Source organism: Halichoerus grypus, chromosome 4 (genome assembly GCF_964656455.1).
Source record: "Halichoerus grypus chromosome 4, mHalGry1.hap1.1, whole genome shotgun sequence".
Taxonomy (NCBI): Eukaryota; Metazoa; Chordata; class Mammalia; order Carnivora; family Phocidae; genus Halichoerus; species Halichoerus grypus.
Window position 1 is genome coordinate 97,035,132 of NC_135715.1, and position 20,934 is coordinate 97,056,065.

Here is a 20,934-nt window from a genome sequence, read left to right on the forward strand (position 1 = left end):
CTGGCTATCATTTCTTCAAAGATTTTTCCTGTTTTACTCTCTCCTCTCCTTTTAAAATCCCAGTTACCATAATGTTAAAATTTTTGTAATTTTCTTTCTGGTCCCTGGGGCTCTATTTTTTTTCTTTTTTTAATCTTCTCACTATTTTTTCAGATAGAATGATATGTATTGATCTGTATGTCAACTGACTGCATTGTCATTTCCATTCTGCTCCAAGTCCCATTTAGTTGCTTTTTTATTTTAGATGTTTTGGTCATGGTCATTAGTCATTAGTCATGGTCAGCCAGGGGCTCTTCCTCGGGCTCCTGTCTGAAGATAGTGGGTTTTCCTTTCAGAGTCAGCTCCCCACATATCCACCTCTGCCTCAAATACAGCTGCTTTTAAGATAAAACCCTAAAGAAAACAAACAAGATGGAGGACTCACACCTTGCTGTTCACTTTACTATGAATTTTTACCTCCTTCCCAAATTTGCATGGTTTTGTTCAGTCTCCAGAATCCTTCGGTAGTTTTGTTTTGTTTTGTTTAATGTTTTGTCTAGAGTTTATAGCTGAATTCACATGAGGCTTGTTTTGTTAACAGCTCACTCTTGCATATCTGAGTTGAGAAATCATTTATTCAACTTAGTCAAAGTTCTTTTAATTGGAGAATGCTCTGGAAATGGAAGGTTATTTTCCAGTATAAAATTTATCATATTCCTGGTATAATACATTTCTTTTTCCTTTTCACACTGAATCTCTTGGTATTGGGCAAATGCACAGAATTTCAAAAAAGTGATAGTGGTTTACATTTGAGGACAACTCTAGTTCAAAGCATCACTTAAAGATCTGATATGCCACTAGATATATGTCATTATTTTTCTGGGGACAAGATAGGGCTTTTTTAGAGACAAAAAAATTGGTTCGGAAAAAAAAAAAAAAACAGAAACAAAATGATGTAAATTCTCTAAGAGGGTTCTTTTGGAAGACACTGAATTGGGGTAACATAAACAGAAGTCAAAGAAGTTAGTGAAAAAGCTTTTTTACCCTCTAATGAACAGCCACACTTAGCTATATTCATCCCCTTGTTCTAGTTTAGTTCTGGGACACACAACGTAATTACTAGCATAATTTTGAATAGATAAGGACTTGAGTATCAAATTTTATATATAATATATATAAAACATGATTTTATATATAATTTTCTTCATTCTACTGTTCATATCAGAGCACATTAGAAAAAAATCATGATACTGACCAAAATCTTTTACCATTCCTCTCCAACTTTAGCACATTTTTCTCCTAACAAGTAAAACTGAAGGACCAAGCCATGGTTCTTTTATTCAACTTTAAATATGTAATTCTTTATGTCCCTTGTTCGTTCTCAAACTATAATTCCTCTTCTAACAATAAAACAACATAATATCAAATATATTTTAAAGACTAAATTACCTACTATCCTGCTATTCTAAACCAGTAATTATTTTTACTTTAATCTATTCCCTTGCTACTTTGTTCCCAATCATGTTTCATATTCGTAGCAGAGATAAAACCTCACGCCATTCTCTATGATCATTGCTAATATGTACTTCAGAGTACAAAATATATATAATCCTGCTTATCCACTTTATCTTTACACACACACACACACACACACGTAACTTGTCATCTTTTTCTCTATTTTGAAAGTCCCTGAGGTGCCTTAGTTTCTACATGGTGTGTTAAAAGTAATCACTTTTGTCTTTAAAACTTTGTCATTTATAATTTTTAAAATATATTTCATTTAAAATATAAGAGATGTTCTGAAAAAATATTAAATTAAATGATATAAAATGTCACTCTCAAACTCCATTTTTCTCCCAGGGGACAACCACTCCTAACAGTGTCTTTTTATATATATATATAAATAACATAAAATATAATATAAAAGTATAAATGATATAAAATAGTTGTTTTGTTTATTATAATAATGAGAGCATACTGATTAGTCATAAGGGCTTTTATTGCTGGATGGCATTGCATATCTGCATATGCAGAAGGATCATAGTAATTTTAATGACTTCTTAATATTTTATATTTTATGCACCCTAATTCATTTTACTAGTCTAATAATGAGGACTTAAATTGTTTCTAGTCTTTTATTTTGCTTTTTAAATTATAAATAATGTCCCAATGAATTTTCTTTTTATATGCCCTTAGGCACATATGTAATATATCTTCAGGATGGATTTTACATTTGGAATCGCTAGATATATAATACAATACTTCTTCTGGATATATTCTTAGTCCAATAAAAATGTGTGTCTGTGTGTGTGTGATCTTTGTTTGTTTATTTCCAATTTAATTCTTTTGTGGTCCAAAAACATGCTCTGTGTGATTCCCATTCTGTTCTACTTACTGAGATTTGGTTCATGGCCCAGCGTGTGCACTTGTATGTGCCGTGTATTCTGTAATTGCTGGGTACAGTGTTCTGTGAACGTCAAAGGCATCATGTTGGTTGAGTGTGTTGATCCAATATTTTATATCCTTTTTGATGTTCTATCTACTTGTTCTATATTTTACCATAAGACAAGTGTCAAAATTACCAGCTAAAATTGTCAATTTGTCCATTTCTCTATGTTTCCAAAAATGTGGTTAAGTATATATTTGCTTTCAATCTTTTTTTATGTCTCTAGGGAATTATTACTTTATGATCCTTAGAGATTACAGTTTAGGCTGTGGTTGATTAATAGTATCATAAAAGATAGAGTTTCTTTTCACATTTTCATTTCCTTTGTTGTTTTTAAGGAGAACAAGGGGAGAGCTCCTCTATGCACCATTTAATGGATGTCTGAAGTTATTTCTGACAAGAAGAATTTTGCCATTAATGCAGACATCAGTTCCCCTCAGAGAGTTCTCTTCATGCCATTTAATAAAACAAAGTAAGTCACTAGAATACTAAACTTTCCATAATTGGGATCTCTTTACCTCAGGGGTTGTGTAGGATGGCTCACATCTTACAATAACACTATTATAATTTTATTTTTAAAGTTTCTATTTAGACCACTGATGGAATATGACTTGACATCACTGTAGGAGAACCCTGTACGTTCAGAGTAATAATAAGAGATATGCCGAACCTTAGTTGCAATGAAACAGAAACTAGGACATTTCAGTGATTATCATCTACATTGTTATTCCATTCAAATGGTTTCTTAGCAGTAACTGTCCAAAGTGTTCAGTACATTGGATTGTGCGTGACCTAGATTTATATTTAAAAAATCTCCAGCCATGGAGCCTCCACGGTTCTTACTACACAATTTATTATTTAATTTAATGTTAGGAGCAGCTTGAGAAAAGAACTGCCAGCAAAATTGCTATTTCTGTGGGAAAACAGGGAAAAAAAGATATGGTTGTTGCATTTACCTCATTATTGCTAAATAACTCAAAACTGTTTAAAGATAAGGGAAATCTAGTGATTTCTTATTAGAACTAGGAAACAAACAATGGTTCTTTCTGGTACAAATCTGCTGACATATTTTATATTTCTGGCTATTTGATTCATTTTTATCTTTTCACATTTGTCAGCAATATAAAGTCATAGTTTTTTGTTATTAAAAATATAAACAAATGAATTAAAGCATGTGATGTCATATGCATCTATTCTATTTCTTTTCATATAGAGAACTTCCTTATAGTCTAGAGGAATGCTTTCAAATAAAGGTCCTGCTATGTACAGTTGACCCTTGAGTGACATGGGTCTGAATTACATGGACCCACTTACATGTGGATTTTTTCCGACAAATACAATACAGTACTATAAATATATTTTCTCTTCCTTATAATTTTCTCAGCAACATTTTGTTTTCTTTAGCTTACTTTATTGTAAGAATATAGTACATAATGCATATAACATACAATATATGTGTTAATTGATGAGGCTTCTGGTCAACAGGAGGCTATCAGTGTTGTTTGGGGGAAGTCAAAAGTTACAACTGGATTTTTGACTGTGTGTGGGGTTGGCACCCCTAACCTCTGTGTTGTTGTTCAGAGGTCAAGCAGAACTTCAAAACTCAGCTTTCAGATCATTTCCTCCAGGAAACTGCCCTATCACGTTGGAGAGTGCCCCCCCAACCCCCGCCTTTGCAAGATGAAGTCTGTGTTAGGACCCTCCGGTTTCAGGTGTTTCAAGAGGTGGGTATCCCCACCTTCAGCTCTATTTTCTGTAAATTCCTGGAATACAGAGACTGCCTTTTATACCCCTAGTGACTCGTATATTCATAACACATAGTCAGAATCTCTATAACATTTTATAACTCATGCTGGATAAACCAGGGGAAACACTTTAAATAGGGATAAAGACAACCCCTCTCCCCCAAAAGAAATAAGTAAATTTCAGATGTCCCAATATTAATACTGCTACTTTTTTTAAAGATTTTATTTATTTATTATTATTTTTTTAAATTCTTATTTATTTATTTATTTGACACAGAGAGAGAGAGACAGCGAGAGAGGGAACACAAGCAGGGGGAGTGGGAGAGGGAGAAGCAGGCTCCTGGCTGAGCAGGGAGCCTGATGCGGGGCTCGATCCCAGGACCCTGGGATCATGACCTGAGCTGAAGGCAGATGCTTAACGACTGAGCCACCCAGGCGCCCCAAGATTTTATTTATTTATTTGAGAGAGAGACAGAGAGCATGAGAGAGGGGAGGGTCAAAGGGAGAAGCAGACTCCCTGCTGAGCAGGGAGCCCAATGCGCTGCGGGACTTGATCCTGGGACTCCAGGATCATGACCTGAGTCAAAGGCAGTCGCTTAACCAACTGAGCCACCCAGGCGCCCCAGTACTGGCACTTTTTATGATAAAGTATTGATTTCCGTTTGGTTCTTCTGAATGTGGAATAAAACATTAAAAATGTAACATAGGCAAAGGTTATCTCAAATAGCATTTAGTAGACAGATGCTTTTCTTTTCTTTTCTTTTTTTCTTTTTTTCATATAAGCCTGGCAATATTTCTCCTTACTCTCTAAATCTCTAGAGCTGCCCTGAACTAGAAACTGTCAACATTTAAATAACTTCTATTTTCACATGCTGACAAAGGGTGCAACATCTTCCCTCAGCAACTTCCCTTCTATTATTTTCAGTGGGAAATCCATGCCTGCTATCTCCATAGCTCAGTATACAGTTATACATGCTATGAGGATTACAGAATTTGAACACCTACCTTGAGAGGGTTCACAGTCCAAGGCCAAGGCCAAGTCAACATATATTTATCAAGTGACTTCTAATAAGGCCAGTGCAAACACCTTAAAAGCAATGTGGGTACATCTAACAGTATGCAAGTTGCTCAGTTTCTCCTTATATTGAAATATTCAATGCTTAACTAGAGGGAATGTGTGCTTACAAAGGATCAGAACTGTATTTTCTTTTTTTTTCCTCAAGAAAATACAGAACTGTATTTTTTTTCTTTTTATTTTTCTCATGACCCTGAGATCAAGACCTGAGCTGAAATCAAGAATTAGACGCTTAACCAACTGAGCCACTGAGGTGCCCCAGAACTGCATTTTCTATTTCTTTTGAAAGATCTCTGAATTTAGATAGGAAAATCATAAAAATGCTATTTAAATAATTATCAGACACTAGAGGTCTACAGGAGTGCATAACTGATATGTAGGTAATTTTCACAGCAAGGAAAATTAATTTTCTTTTATAGTATATATTTTAATTGTATATGTATATTTTTCCTTTTCTGTACATACACCTGTACTGTTATAATATTTTACTTGTATGAGAATGTATTTCCTGTCACACTTATGTATACAATATATTGATGTAAATATATACCTGAATACATTACAAATCCAGTCAAAAATGTTTGGGACAATTTAAGGGTGTTTTATTGTTGTTTTTGTTAAATCCAAACAGTTATCCTATTACGGTTCACTAGGTTATTTCCAGTCTAATATTGAGTAAAGAAATTATATCAGCTTCTTGATATTAACTTTCCTCATGTCAAATTTGAAGTGAGACCTATTTGACCTTAGGTGTGCCTACTACTAAATGTGTTAAGAGAGACTGCTTTTAGTTTCTGGAACAAAAAACAAGAACATTAAATTTTGTTACAGATAACATTGAAAAACGTAATTTGTTTTCAATTATCTCCACTAATGAAGATGAATGAGGTAAAAAAAGATGCTCAAAATTCATTTAAATGGGAAACAGTCATTGCAATAAATACTTGAGGATGTTAATGGTATAAATTTTTTGGTTTCACTGCCTAGAAGTTTCCCTGCACCAATTAATATATAGAAATGAGCATCATGCACACTACAGTGAAGACCTGACTTGAAATAGAACTTGACTCTTACTGGTCCTTTTTTCTTTATTTCTACGACACCTTGAGTATGCTAGGACTCTAGGCCCAAGACTTCTATCCCAAAATGTACATGACATCAGCAGCAGTGTGTGTGTGTGTGTTTATGTGTTTGTGTGTGTGTATGTATATGTGGTGTGTATGAGTGTATGCATGTGTATATCTTATATTTGTATGTTTGTTACATATTTCCTAAACATATCTTAATGATAATTAAAATAATTACTTTTATACTGAAAAAATGAGTACTGAATAGAATGTGAAATAAGAACATTTTGATTTTCAGTAGGAAACATGAGATTTCAATGACACCTCCTTTAAACCAATAAGGACTAAGGACCTACAGGAAAAGCCAATGAAATTGTTCAAAATTTCCACTAATGAAGATGTAAACACATCAAAGAAATTGAAAACTTCCTAGAGGCACAGAACCATCACTAATCTCTTAAGATTTTAATGTAATTTTAAATTAAATCTCTAGTAATAGTGAAAATGCAGGTGATAGGAAGGTTTGATAGTTTGTATTTGTATTTCGAGAATTACCTAAAATATTACATTTTTCAATGATATAGGTAATAAAATACAGAAAAAGTGATTTCTTCAAATGCCTAGATTGTGACAAGTAAAACACTGGATATTTTTAAAGCTTTATGCCATTGGAAGGATGGGTCTGGTGATTTTATGAGCAATATCAAAGAAGAAGTCTTTGTCATGTTAAGTGTTTTCATCACACACAAAAATAAGTAGGGCCATGGGAAACTTTTGGACGTGATGGATATATGTATGGCTTGAATGTGATGATGGTTTCACAGGTATATACTTATCTCCACCTCATCAAGTCTTACACCAAAATATGTACACTCTTTTGTATGTATCCAGTGCAAAGTACAGCCATTTGTATGTATCAATCTTTATTTGTTCTCAATAGAGTGGTTTAAAAAATTAGTAGTCTAGAATGAGATTTAGAAATATACTTGTATACTAAGTGTAAAAATACATTGATATAATATTTGTAAAATTTAATGTATTTTAATGAGTATAAGACAATTTTTGTTGCTGGACTGTGATCAAATTTTACATCTCAGTTTAACAGTTGATGTATTTATCTCTTAAATATATTATTTATAATTCAGTTCCAGATTATAACAATAGCCTCTCAACCTAGCTCTTTGCCTGGAAACTCAATTGCTTACCGTCTAACATGAACTCTAACACCAGACCTGTCCTTTCATGCAGGACTTCTCTTCACATCATGCCATCCTCAAAACCCTCTGTGGTATCTGATCATCCATGCAAACAGCCGTCAGCCTTTCATTAATTGCTCAATGCAACCAGATATTTATTAAACTTACATTTGCCTTGTGCTAAAATTGAGTTTTACAAAAAAGAAGGAGGAAGAGGAGGAAAGACAGACAGACAGAGAGACAGAGAGGGAAGAAGGCATATGTTTATCATATTCTGTATTCCATCTGCTCTGGAAATGACCATAGGTCAGCTGTAGAAGACAGCAATGTAAATAAATAAAATATTAAATAATTTGAGATAAAATAGAAAAATGTTCAAATCCTGAGAAGTAAGTAATTCACTTAGCCTGTAGAAATATTGGAGAAAAATTATCAGAGAAGAGGAATATTTTAGCATTTTGTATTTTAGTCTTTGGACAAAGACTTCGGATGGAAAGGAAACAATGACCTGGTACACAAAGGGGAACAATGCAGGGGCATGAAGGAGCAATATGTTACCCTCTGGAAATTGCAAAGAGTTTGGTCCATGTAGAGAAAAGTCTGTGCTTTGGCTCTGCAGTGGAGTGTCAGGAGCCAGATAAGGTGTCACCTTAGCTCCATCTCGTGTGTCACATCAATGGCATTATATAACCTATGGGAGCTGTTCAGAATCTGCATTTTTAACACACACCTCTGCAGATGCTGGGTGGCGAGCGACTGAAGAAGGGATATTTAGGTGAAAGATGATACAACTGAATTACAGTGTGTTACCTTAGGGAAGGACAAGTGCAAGTCAACCTGACAGGTACCATTCATTAAGCAGTTACTATGTCGTGATGGCTAATCTTAGGGGCTAACTTGGCTGCATTATGGCGTTCAACTGCTTGGTCAAACATGTTTTATGAAAGCAGTTTGTAGATGTGATTAACATTTACAATTAGTTGATTTTTAGAAAAGAATAAGGTGAGGGGTCCTTATCCAATCAGTGGAAGGCTTTACCAGCAAAAACAGGTTTCCTGAAGGACTTCTGCCCCAGGACTGTAGCTCAAGATTATAAAATTAACTCTTATCTGAGTTTCCAGCCTACCAGACTGCCCCATAACCTCATGTGGCTCAGTCTGTTAAGCGTCTGCCTTCGGACTGGGTCATGATCCCGGGGTCCTGGGATCAAGCCCCGCATCCAGCTCTGTGCTTGGGGCGGGGCGGGGCGGGGGTCTGCTTCTCTCTCTCCCTCTGCTCCTCCTCACCCGGCTCGTGTTCTCTTTCTCTCAAATAAATAAATAACATCTTAAAAAAAAACAAATTAATAAATAAAATAAAATCTCTTTCTTACCCTCCTTCCCTTTAGAGAGAATCCATATATCCATATACATGTGTGTGTGTGTGTGTGTGTGTGTGTGTGTGTGTGTATACACACACTAGTGATTCTGTTTTCTGGAGAATCTTGACTTGGGCACATGCCCTATCTTATTTAAACTTCAGACAAAAGTGTGAGTGGTTGTGATTTTCTGTCATTTTTAATATAATAAGTAAGCTCAACCTTAGAACTGGCAATCTTCCTTATGTCACAAAATGCAAAAGGAATCTGGGCTTGAGCTGAGGCTTTTTGAATTCTAGATTTCAAGTTCTAATCGGTGAAATGTTTTTCCCTGCTCAAGCTCAAACCTGTTCATCTGATTTTCAAAGTCTTTAAATTCTTGTGGTAGCATTATAGATAAGTATATTTTATTTTTTACATATGAATTTCTATGAATTCATATACTTATGCAAATTTTGAAAATGTCCTACAATAAGTGATTTTAACTTTTATAAGACAAAGTTATTTTTGAAAAGTAAAAGGACATAACCTCTTAAACCAGAAGCCTTTCCAGTCAAATGATTAAGATATTTTTTCCTGTTTTAGGACCCACTATTTCTTTTTATAAAACATTTCCTACAAATAAAGTGGTCTACTCACCACTTGCTCTAAATAATGCATGTCGTACTGTATCAGAGTCTTGTTTCTTTTTCCCCACAAAGTTTGGCACGTTCAAATTGACTTCTCCCGTGTCTACTGTTACTGCAAATTCTCCCTGTGCGTTCTAATTCAGACCCTCTAATCTATAAATTATGTCAATCTCTTACCTCTCTCCTGTAGAGACAGGGATTTCTTTTATAGCAAATGAAATTAGAAACTGAGAATTAAGGATGAGAAATTAATTGTCTTTAGTTTATAAACACTACAGGACTCTTTAGTTAATTTAATGCAAAACTAATTAAAGTATTGTAATGACTCGTCTCTAATAAAATCATATTGCTGAGTTTGCTGATGGCTTCAAATATTGACAAAGCCTGTCATACTCACATGAAATGGACCATTAGCATTTGTGGAGATGCGTCCTTTAATTTATATTGAATTTATGCTTACATGTGCACCAAAGATAACCTTGACAAATACGGACTTTATCCCAAAACTTTCCTGAAGGACTCTGGGATACGCCATTACAAAGAACTTAGGCTTCATTCCCCAAACAACTAGTGAAACTAAAACTCCCAGACAAGTTCAATTTCAAGTGACAAAGGTATTTTTTAAAGTCTTTTTAAAAAATAATAAAAGTTAACACCTCTAAAATACTGTATGCCAGATTTTATCCCAAGTGCTTTATGCTTATACATTAAACGCGAGAGTAGCATTGTTGGTGAAGTACTGTTATTATTGCCACAATAATAAGATAAGATAAGGAGAGGAAGGCAGACAGAGAGTAATATTCTCAAGGTCAACAGCTAGTAAGAAATGGACCCAGGATTTAAGCACCTGAAAAATGACTCCCATGAGAGAATCTATGATTTTTATAAATTTTCAGTCTTTTTTTTTTATTTTATCAACTATATTAAAGAATAAGTAATCAATAACAAGTAGGAATCATTAAAGAAAACGCATGCAATTAGTACTACTTCCTTGAGGGTGTCAAAGTATTATTCTGGCACAGGTGTAGGTTCCTCTAAGGCTTGGAGAATGAGAGTTATTTAAAACAAATGGAAGTTTCAAAGAGTTTCCTAAGGACTCTCCAATGACACAAACATGAAGTTGTCTAGGGTTTCTGGTTTCTGGAAGTTAGGGTGTTTGGAATTTGCCTTTGGCCTAACAGAGCAGCTCTCTTGTTGACAGCATCAGAGTAAAACAGGCAGGACTAGAGCCCCTGCCCATTTCTTGCTGCCCACTCACCACTGTCCATGGAGACACTGATTCATGCCTTCCCTGAATCAAACCTGGTGTCTCTATATCTAGCATAACCTATGCAGCTTCTGCTTCCACTTTTTAGGGATATTATAATGGAATGGACCCAGAGATAGTCCTATATAGTTAAACTAAGTACACTGTCATAAAATTTCTTTAAATATGCAAAAGATAAAGGCAAAATGCTATTTATAATCTATAATCCATTGCAAGAATATTTTAATAAAGCAGAAAATAGAAAAATTGGAATGGAAGAAGCAATAATGCATTACTAAGAAATAATACGGTAGTCTGAGAAAACTCGGTATCGGTAAAAATATGGTATACACAGGGAACTCTCACACTGTCACTGGCAGGAGTATAAACACTCAAGCAATTTAGAAATAAAATTTAACAGCGCATACTATATTTGAGCTTTCACATGCTATATAAACAAGAAATACCACTTCCTGAGCAATATCCCCTTAAAGTCTTTATACTTTCACCATGAGACATGGACAAGAATATGGTGTTGGTGAAACTGCTTTTATACATCAGTAATTCTCCTTTGAGTCTGTGATAATTTGAAAATCTAATATGACAAGAAATCTTCCCCTAAGAGACCACTGTCAAGTGTAAACCACTGTCTTAAATTTCCACCCTGAACAATGCTTTAAGAAGAAGTAAGCTTGACAACAGTATGGAATGGAAATTCCACAGAACTAGACCTCGGTATTCTTGGATCTCTTCTAGGTTTCATTATGAGCTAGCAGTTTGATCACACATTATTCTACAAGCTCTTTTTTTTTCTTTAATTGATAAAATGATACTGGTATTATTTGATATATTCTTAAATTGGAATACTAGATAGAAGATGTAAAGGTAAATAGAAAACATCAAGTGTAATAGGCTAATGTGACAAGGAAGTGGCTTCTGTAAACATTTTCCACAAGACTGTGACTGACAGCACTTGGTGAGGACCAATGCCTGTGCTTACCAGCTGCTGCCCTTGGACACCCCAGGCCGCATACTGCAAGACGGAGTCCTCTACTTCTGGGGGATTTAACTCCCAAACTTCCCTTGAAAAAAGGTAAATATTTTTACATGAACAAGTTGACATTTACATCAACAATTTAGTTGGACAATTGCTCATGAAAACCAGAAAACCAAAGAACTTACCTAGTGTGTATGTTGTAAATCACATACGAAGCAGTATACGAATAATGAAAAATCTGAAATTAAAAAAAAAAAAAAGAGTTATGGACCCTAGTTTGGAATAAAGCTCCATGTTAATGTGTAGACATATTCTCGATCAAATCCAGGAAATCCAAGAACTGATTTTAGAGAGAAATCAAAATGTGAAATATTACAGTTCTGAGCCTTACTCCAGGAGTTTCATGACTGTTCTGACCGTCAGTTCAATCCATTTATTCAATCCACTCTATTCTTAGTATAATTGTGATTATATTGCTGTCTTATTCGAAATGCTAAATGATTCCTCATTGCCTTTAAAATAAAGTTCGAGCTGCTTCATCGATGTTCAAGGATATTGGTACTTTGTGTTCTACATGCTTTTCCAGCTTTACCATCCACTACTTCCCTTTACCTAGTCTACGCTTCAGTCACATTAGACAAATTCCTCTTCTATATCCTGAACTTTTTCTGTTTCTCCTTTCCCCTCCCCAGGACATCCAAGGGGAAAACTTACATCAATACTTTCTTTTTTCAGCACACAATTATAAAAGCTTCTTTTATTCCTGTAGTGGATGTACACTGCACAAATATTATAATACTGTCAATTAAAACTTCCTAGAAGTCAACTTGTAATTTCTTCTTGCTGCAATAATAGCTTTAATTACACACGACTGGCCACATATTTGGTAAGGAAATACTAGTGTTTTCTCTTTTCATGGAAATTGCAATTGTTCCAACTATTATTGTGTTTTATAATGAAGCTTTATTCTCCTATTCCTTTTAACATAACTATCAAATCTAAGATTGCCTTTGCTATAGAGTTGTAGAAGCATAAATAATTTTTCCTGGTGTCTATTTTGGCATTCAGACTGTATTCTATAAAGTTACATATTTGACTACAAATTTTAAACCTTGAATTTACTACTATAGCTGACAAAAAGATAAGAAATGTGACTACCTCTATAAACATTTTTTTCCCCATCTCAGAAAGTTCTGTTGCCAAAGCAAACTGCCAAGTGAGCACTTCATCTTCCAAGCAGACAAATGTGCCAATGACGTTATGGGTAAAAGGAGTCTGTCTATTCACCCTGTCTGTTAATTACCTAACACACTGTAGCTGAATTCCAGGCTCACATGCATCTTGAGAGAAAGAGTTCCTGTGCATTATTATTTTAGTCAAAGTAGGCCAAAACAATCAAGACAAACCAGATATAACAACTGAATTTTGCTCTCTTTCTAGAATTCTTGTTATAGAGGTTGCTGGCTCTTCTTAATGTATGAATCCAAAGGAATCCAAATGATGTCCTCCAAATGAGGTACTTCAGAGAGGGGGATATATAAACCCACTTTTCGCTTCATAGTTCTTAGCCCAATACAACATTTTTCCCTTAGCTCATGTACTGAGGTGGAAGACCACAATAAAGAAATTAATCTTGACTTGTGTGCAAACCCAGAGCAGGTGGAAGTAACAAGTTGCAGAGTTTCACCTCCTCTACACGTATCTTACAAAGCCAGGAGTTTGCCATCTGCAGATAATTAGAACCTAGCCCTTTAGTCCTAGCTTACAGCTTTCCTCTCAATCTGCTCATCTTTGGTGGGTGTGTATCTGTGCGTGTGTGTGCGTGCATGTGCGTGCTTATTCCCAGTAGATCTCAAATACTTCTTGTTTTATAACTTCCCATCATTAAAAAAAGCACTCTATGCCCACAAGAGAATAAAACCAGTATGGAGTAGGAGGGATCCTGAACAGGGTTAGAGGTGGAGGTTTCCTTTTGTTTGTTTTCATAGTGTTACAGAGATTTCAAAAAGGAGATTTTTCAAAGAGAATTGTATTTAGCTTTACTGAACACCTGTATTAAGGTGCCCTGGTCTAAATTCACTATGTTAATCTGCATTTTTCTCTCTCTCTCTCAATCTCTCTCCTCCCTACCCCCGCTCCTTGGATAGCATGTCTATTATTATTATCATTTCTTCACTTCCTTTTATCCTAGATTCCTCTTCTACATTGGCTAGGTAGGTCTTATTTCAAGATGAGAGGATAAAATTGGAGTCACAAAGGTTAGGAACAGTCCTTTTCCTGTAATGATTGGCTGCTGCATAATGAGAGCCAAACTGAACATCTGATGAGATCCTTGGGGAGAAAAACATTTCACAGCCAGAAATCACATATTCATCGCATCTCTGCAAATGATGCTCCCCTGCCTGTTACAGAGTGTGAATGGTTATGGCAAAGGTAGTGGGAGTGGGGCAAACTTGAGAAATACCCTGTAAAAACTTGATCAAAGCTTACTCCTGGAAGCTGGCCTTGCGATGTCCCATCATTAAATCTCATGATGCCAAAGGCACTGGGTGGTACAGAAAGCTTCATAAGACCCGGCAATGCAAGCTCATCTCTATCATTTCTACATTACTTTGGGAACCTCAAGAAGAGGCTGATTACTTAAAGGTTTACGACTAAGAGTAGAGTAATTGGTTCTCATTATTTGCTGTAGCTTTATTCTATAAGTCATCGTAAACACTGAATTAGCAAATACCGAACCATAGCCTCCTAGAAGAAATACAGGGTTAGGTTCCTGTGTCTGGTTGTAATGTGTTTTTTTCTTTTTTAAGATTTTATTTATTTATTTGATAGAGAGATAGAACCAGAGAGCACAAGGCGGAGGAGAGGGAGAGGGAGAGGGAGAAGCAGTCTCCCCACTGAGCAGGGAGCCCGATGCGGGGGCTCGATCCCAGGACCCTGGGATCATGACCCGAGCTGAAGGCAGACGCTTAACCATCTGAGCCACCCTGGCGCCCCGTGGTTGCAACGTTTTCATCAACCCATCAGTACATAACCTTGTTTCATGTGTATTTCTTTGTAAAGACACTGTATTTAATAGTTAATATTGTTGATTCCCTAATACTGAACACATGGCCAGCAGCATTATAACTTATGGCTGAATAAAATTTATCTGACATGTGTGCTTTCCCCGTAGAGCACATCACAACCTCTTGAGCCCAGCAGCGCACTAGACAGCATTTCAGCACTCTGCTTGGGGGGCATTTTAAACAGCAAACCCAGCAGCAAAAAGCACAGACATGAGAAAAACAGAGCATTAAAAAGACCATGAAAAGGATGCTAATTTACGGTATGATCGCTGAAATAAGGAGGCAGAGTGTCATCTCGTTTGATCTCGGCTGGGAAAGTGCGTATCTAAGATCAGGCAACTCAAATGTTCTGCAGCTCTGCACTGTCTGGGAATGCCTAAGAAAGCACAGTGAGGACTGGTTTTGAGGTTACAAATAAATTTTAGAAAGCAGGTGAATTTGGAAATCTGGAATCCAGAAATAATGAAGATCAAGTGTACTGGTAATTTAGACATAGCATGATATATTACTGGAGGGAAGAAAAAAGCAGGCATATTTAAGGGCTGCCAAAACTTGGACACAAGAAAAATACAGAAGTGCTCTGGAATGGTTGCATTCATGTTCTATAAATGAAAACTAGCTACCACCGTTCATTCATCAAATACCTGTTCAGCAACTTCTTTGACACAAGCCCTGCACTAAACACTATTAAAAAAAAAAAGAAAAAAAAGATTGTGGGCCGCCTGGGTGGCTCAGTCGTTAAGCGTCTGCCTTCGGCTCAGGTCATGATCCCAGGGTCCTGGGATCGAGCCCCGCATCGGGCTCCCTGCTCTGCGGGAAGCCTGCTTCTCCCTCTCCCACTCCCCCTGCTTGTGTTCCTGCTCTCGCTATCTCTCTCTCTGTCAAATAAATAAATAAAATCTTTAAAAAAATTAAATTAAAAAAAGATTGTGATAATAAAGATTATTTTAAATATTTTAAATTTAAATTTAAATTTAAATATTTTAAATAAATAGGATATAATACAAAAGAATATCAGTTGATCATTTTTATTAGTATATTTTATCTGTCAGTATATAAACATTTATTGAATACTAATTATGTGCAAGCTTATAAGTTAAGTACCTTGCCAAATGCAAAAGCCATAATAAATATAATTCCTGTCCCCAAGGAACTCTTGATCCAGTCAGGGTGACAAGGTTAAGAAGCATTACATTAGTTTAGAGCACTCTGTTGCACGTCATGGTTAAATTAGGATTTGTAGATTATAAATCTGTAGGCTTTTCCAAGATGCAATTATTCTTTTTGGTTTCAAGATTGTAACTATAACAGTAACAGTTTTTGAATTGAGCATATACTATATACCGGACTCTCTTGAGTGCTTTAAATATATTATTTAGCATTTAAATGCACCTTAGGAAATGGATACTATCATTCATAATTCACATAATAGGCTCTGGAAGCACTGAAAGTTTAAGTACTAGACAGAACAATAATTTGAGCTCACGTCTGTCTGATTATTGTGACTTAATCTTTTTGCACATTCTCTTTCAGGGAACTGGGACAGGAAGCACTGCTCCAGCTTTGCAAAAGATTCATTTCTGAAAGACCTATTAAGCCATCATCCAAAGATTTATTGACAGGAGTAGGCATGAATTAATTGTGATTACCACAGTAAAGAGAGATTTCATTTTGGAAAGATGATCTAATAGATCAGATTAAAAATGTAAATCCCCTTCTCCTTTAGCTGTTTTTCACATTTGTTTTTCTTGGAATATCAGTTATTACCTAACACTATGGAGATGCATGTCAAGGAGAGTTACACTTACAAGAAAAAAGAACAGGGCACTCTCGTAATTTACGATTAAACCAGAGGTTTATATCTCAGGATGCCAAAGCTTTTTCCGCACTGCAGTTTAACTGCCGAAATGGTATAAATAGCATGCGCTTTCATGGCCTGGAGAATATTTAAAATAGGATTATGGATTTGCCATTGACTCAAACAGTTAGGAAAACTAAAATGCGAGGAAGCAAGTCTCTGAGTAAACAGCATTTATGAAAGAAAGCCAGTGAGAGAAAAGACAATATAGGCAAGAGGGCACTTGTTTCTCTTGGAAGTAAGTGCTACGATGATGCCACGTTTGTTCTAGGATAATGGAATACCTTTTAAAATGAGTAAGTAGTGACTCTGGTGCTGGGAAAATTTTATCTATATTACACAGTGAAGAACTAGACTATTAGGATACTCTAATGTAGTAAACACACTTCATAAAGTTACAAGCTGAAGTGCTACAGAAACATTTATAAAACTCTGTATGGAAAAAGCTTTGTGAATACTGAACAAGAATTGGTTGAAAAGGAAAATAAATATGGGAGGAAATTAAAGGTATATTAATATTTATTGACCAGTATTTTAATTTACTGTCATTTGTTTTCTCATCCAATGTTCATCATCAACTTTCAGATATTATTCATCCAGGATATACAGTTAGTAAAACCAAGATTGGAATCTAAATCTTAGATTCCAAATACATGAAGACTATTTTAATGTGGTACCACAAAAAAGAATTATGCACGATTCTTTAATTGTATCACCATTATGGTAAGTCATAGACGTAGTAAAATACTCAAGATGGTGAAACGAAATACAGATGTTGGTGTTGAAGATAAAAGTTTAGGTGTTGCTCTAACTCAGCTCTATTTATGCCAAAACCTATATAAAAAAACAAATAAAAATAAACTTGCTAATAGAAAAAAAAAAGACTATTTGCCACAAAACCAATTTAGTCATTCTGTTCACCTGTAGGCATCATGATGCCATCACCACACAAGATACATAGTAAAGTAATATTTATATTTTTCCTTGCCTTAATGGGGTATAGTTGTGTTCCAATCTGGAAAAATAGGGTATTATTTGGGCTATTTTAGCATTCATCATGTACTCACTCTGAATTGAATAGTACAGTCACCCTGAATTGAAATATGATACTTTCAGCATAGTATGTAAGTAGAAATCTAATGAGAGATTGTATTAGGTAAACATGTTTCCATTTAATACATTTATTTTACTTAAGAAAATGGATGGCTGATGATTTGAGTTTAAAAAGCAGACAGCACACCAAAAATTACCTGGGCATCATTTCCCAATTTCAGGTAGGACTGCTGTGCCCAGAATATAATCTAACTGGGCTAAATATTATCAACAGCCAGCACAAGGAGAATATACTTTATTATACAATAGGAGATCTTTGAGTAAGCAGAATAAATCATTCTCTGATATATTCCCTGTTAGATAAATTAACTGCTCATCATAAACAAACCCCCTTCAAGTTGATCTCAGAATTCAGTTCATGAGATGTCTATAATGCAAATTTCATCTCAATGATACTCCATAACCCAAGTTGCTCAATTATTTGACATGGAACTTTCCCCATAATATACTTCTGATTAAAGTACCAACCTCATTGACAATGCCACTCTTTGTATTAAAATATTTTCATGTACCAGACCTTTCCACACTAATTAATGCAAATGAGCTACTTTCACACCAGTTGGCATTAAACTATTTCCAATGTACCATCATTGAAAATATCTGGTTTGATAACCTGAATAGCATTTAAAGGTCAATTACTAACAGTGGTGAAATAATTTGTACTGAAATAAATTTATACATCATTTAACCATGTATAAACTAGTTTTCTCTCTGTCTTGTCAATGCAGAAATAAATATATTGCAAGAGGACAGAGTGAGAGACAAACTCAACCTTGTTTCCATGTAGTGCTAGAACTAGAAAGGCAAGAATGAAAGTCAATCTTTCCATATACAGGTATTTTACAGGTGAGCCAAGTATGTAACTTAGAAAAGTGGTCAATTCATTCGCCAGCAACTTTGGTGAAAAAGTTATTTCTTCATTTCAATGGTATCAATTCTTAATTTATGTTTTCTTGAGCAACTTATTTAAAATATTTAATCTGCTCATCAGAAAAATGCAGAAAGCAGGATATATCCAACTGTTTTTTTACAAAAATGAGAGGAAAAACTGTATGGAAATTATGTAGTTATTACATGCAGTTATACCAAGAGAATAAAGCAAGAAAAACTCAAACCTATTTCAATTGGCAACATGTTACTTTCTTTTTTTTTTTTTTTAAGATTTTATTTATTTATTTGACAGAGAGATAGCGAGGGCAGGAACACAAGCAGGGGGAGTGGGAGAGGGAGAAGCAGGCCTCCCACCAAGGAGGGAGCCCGATGCAGGACTCGATCCCAGGACCCCGGGATCATGACCTGAGCCAAAGGCTTATGCCTAACGACTGAGCCACCCAGGCACCCAGCATGTTACTTTCTTGAAATAAAAGTCTTACTAACAGAGGGTCCAACACAGCATAAGAAGACCCTTAATTCACCTCCTCCCACAGACACCCCAAATCTACACCTACATATAGAGCAATTTCTCCAAAGAACTGCTGGCTGATTGAACAGCTTCTGCACTATAAATGCTAGAAAGACCACATAGACAAGGGTAGAAGAGACAGAGACACAGTAATGATAGGGAAGCCACCCCCTGATGTGATACCTGCAGTAGGGAGAGATATGACTAAAGGGTCTGTGAATGGATTCTCCCCTGCCCTGGGGCACAGCAAAAAACAAGCAAACAAACAAACAACAAAACAAAAACAAAAACCCCAGTAGTTGAAAGGGCAACTAGAGTCTACGTGAAAAAAAAAGAAAAAATCTATTTACTAGCCTTAGAGCATCTGACACACAGGTAGGAAATTGCTGGAAATCTTTCTAGAGTCAGAGGTGCTGGCGAGCACCATTTTTCATGTTCCTTCTCGACCTTGATAGCACAGGTAGGAGTAGGGTCCAGGCACTCTAACTGGCCTGCCAGGGCTGCTCCAGTGCACCTTGGGTTCCTGGCACATACCAGCTCCAGCAATCTCAGCAAGGCAGCCCAGTGCTACACATCTTGGGATCACCCCCAGCCTGTGCCTGCTTCAGCCCCAGTTGGCCTGACAAAGCCACCAGGCATCCACAGTTCATAAAAAAGAATACTCTGACACAAGGCCACTCCTTCAAGACTGGCAGAGGTAGCTATACCACTTAATTCAGAATGTTTTTATGTGTTTGTTTAACATGGAAAATCAAACAAAATGAGGAGATAGAGGAATAGGTCCCAAATAAAAGAATAAGATAAAACCCCAGGGGAGGAAAAAAAACAAGAAACAAAAAAACAAAACAAACACTAATAAAACAGAGACTAGTAATTTACCTGATAAAGACTTCAAAGTAATGGTCATAACACTGCTCAACAAAAGTGGGAGAAAAATGGAAGAACACAATGAGGATGGACTTCAACAAAGAGAAAATATAAGAAAGAACCAACCAGAGCTACAGAATATACTAACTGAAATGAAAAAGACTCTAGGGGGAAGCAACAAAAGGTTAGATGATACAGAAGAATGGATCAATGGTCTGGGAGACAGAATAGTTGAAATCACACAAACAGAACAGAACAGAAAGAAAGAAAGAAAGAAAGAAAGAAAGAAAGAAAGAAAAAGAAAAGAAAGAAAGAGGAAGGAAGAAAGGAAGAAAAGAAGGAAGGAAGGGAGGGAAAAAGATTTTTTAAAAATAAGAATACTTTAAGGGATCTCAGGGACAACATCAAAAGGACATTATAGGGATCCCAGAAAGAGAAGAGAGAAAGGGGCAGTAAACTAATTTCAAGTAATAATGGCTGAAAAGTTCCCTAACCTAGAGAAACAGACATCCAGGTCTAAGAAGGATAAAGAGTGTCAAACAAAATGAACCCAAAGAGATACACACCAAGATATAACATAATTAAAATGGCAAAAGCTCAAGGTAACAGAGAATCTAAAAGGCAGCAAGAGTAAAACAAATTATCACATATAGGGGAAACACTGTAAGACTATAAGCTGATTTTTCAGCAGAACTTTGCAGGCCAGAAGGGAGTGACAGGATATATTTAAAGTGCTAAAAGGAAAAACAAACTTACAACCAGAAATACTCTACCTGGCAAGGTTATCATTCAGAGTTGAAGGAGAGATAACAGTTTTCCAGCAAAGAAAAAATTAGAGTTTATCACTACTAAACTAGCCTTACAAGACATGTTAAAGGGTCTTGTTTAA

General features: G+C 35.7%; 1 protein-coding gene across 4 annotated transcripts in view; it reads right to left on the minus strand.

Moving 5' to 3' along the window:
* DPP10 (dipeptidyl peptidase like 10) overlaps positions 1–20,934 on the minus strand; it is a 1,380,361-nt gene that overhangs the window by 137,519 nt on the left and 1,221,908 nt on the right. For all 4 annotated transcript variants that reach the window (XM_078070688.1, XM_078070689.1, XM_078070687.1 and 1 more), the window contains 2 exons: positions 11,923–11,975; positions 11,741–11,822 (listed from right to left, as the gene is read on the minus strand). In XM_078070688.1, coding sequence (XP_077926814.1) covers positions 11,741–11,822; positions 11,923–11,975 — 135 coding nt within the window. The remainder of the gene's footprint in view (positions 1–11,740; positions 11,823–11,922; positions 11,976–20,934) is intronic.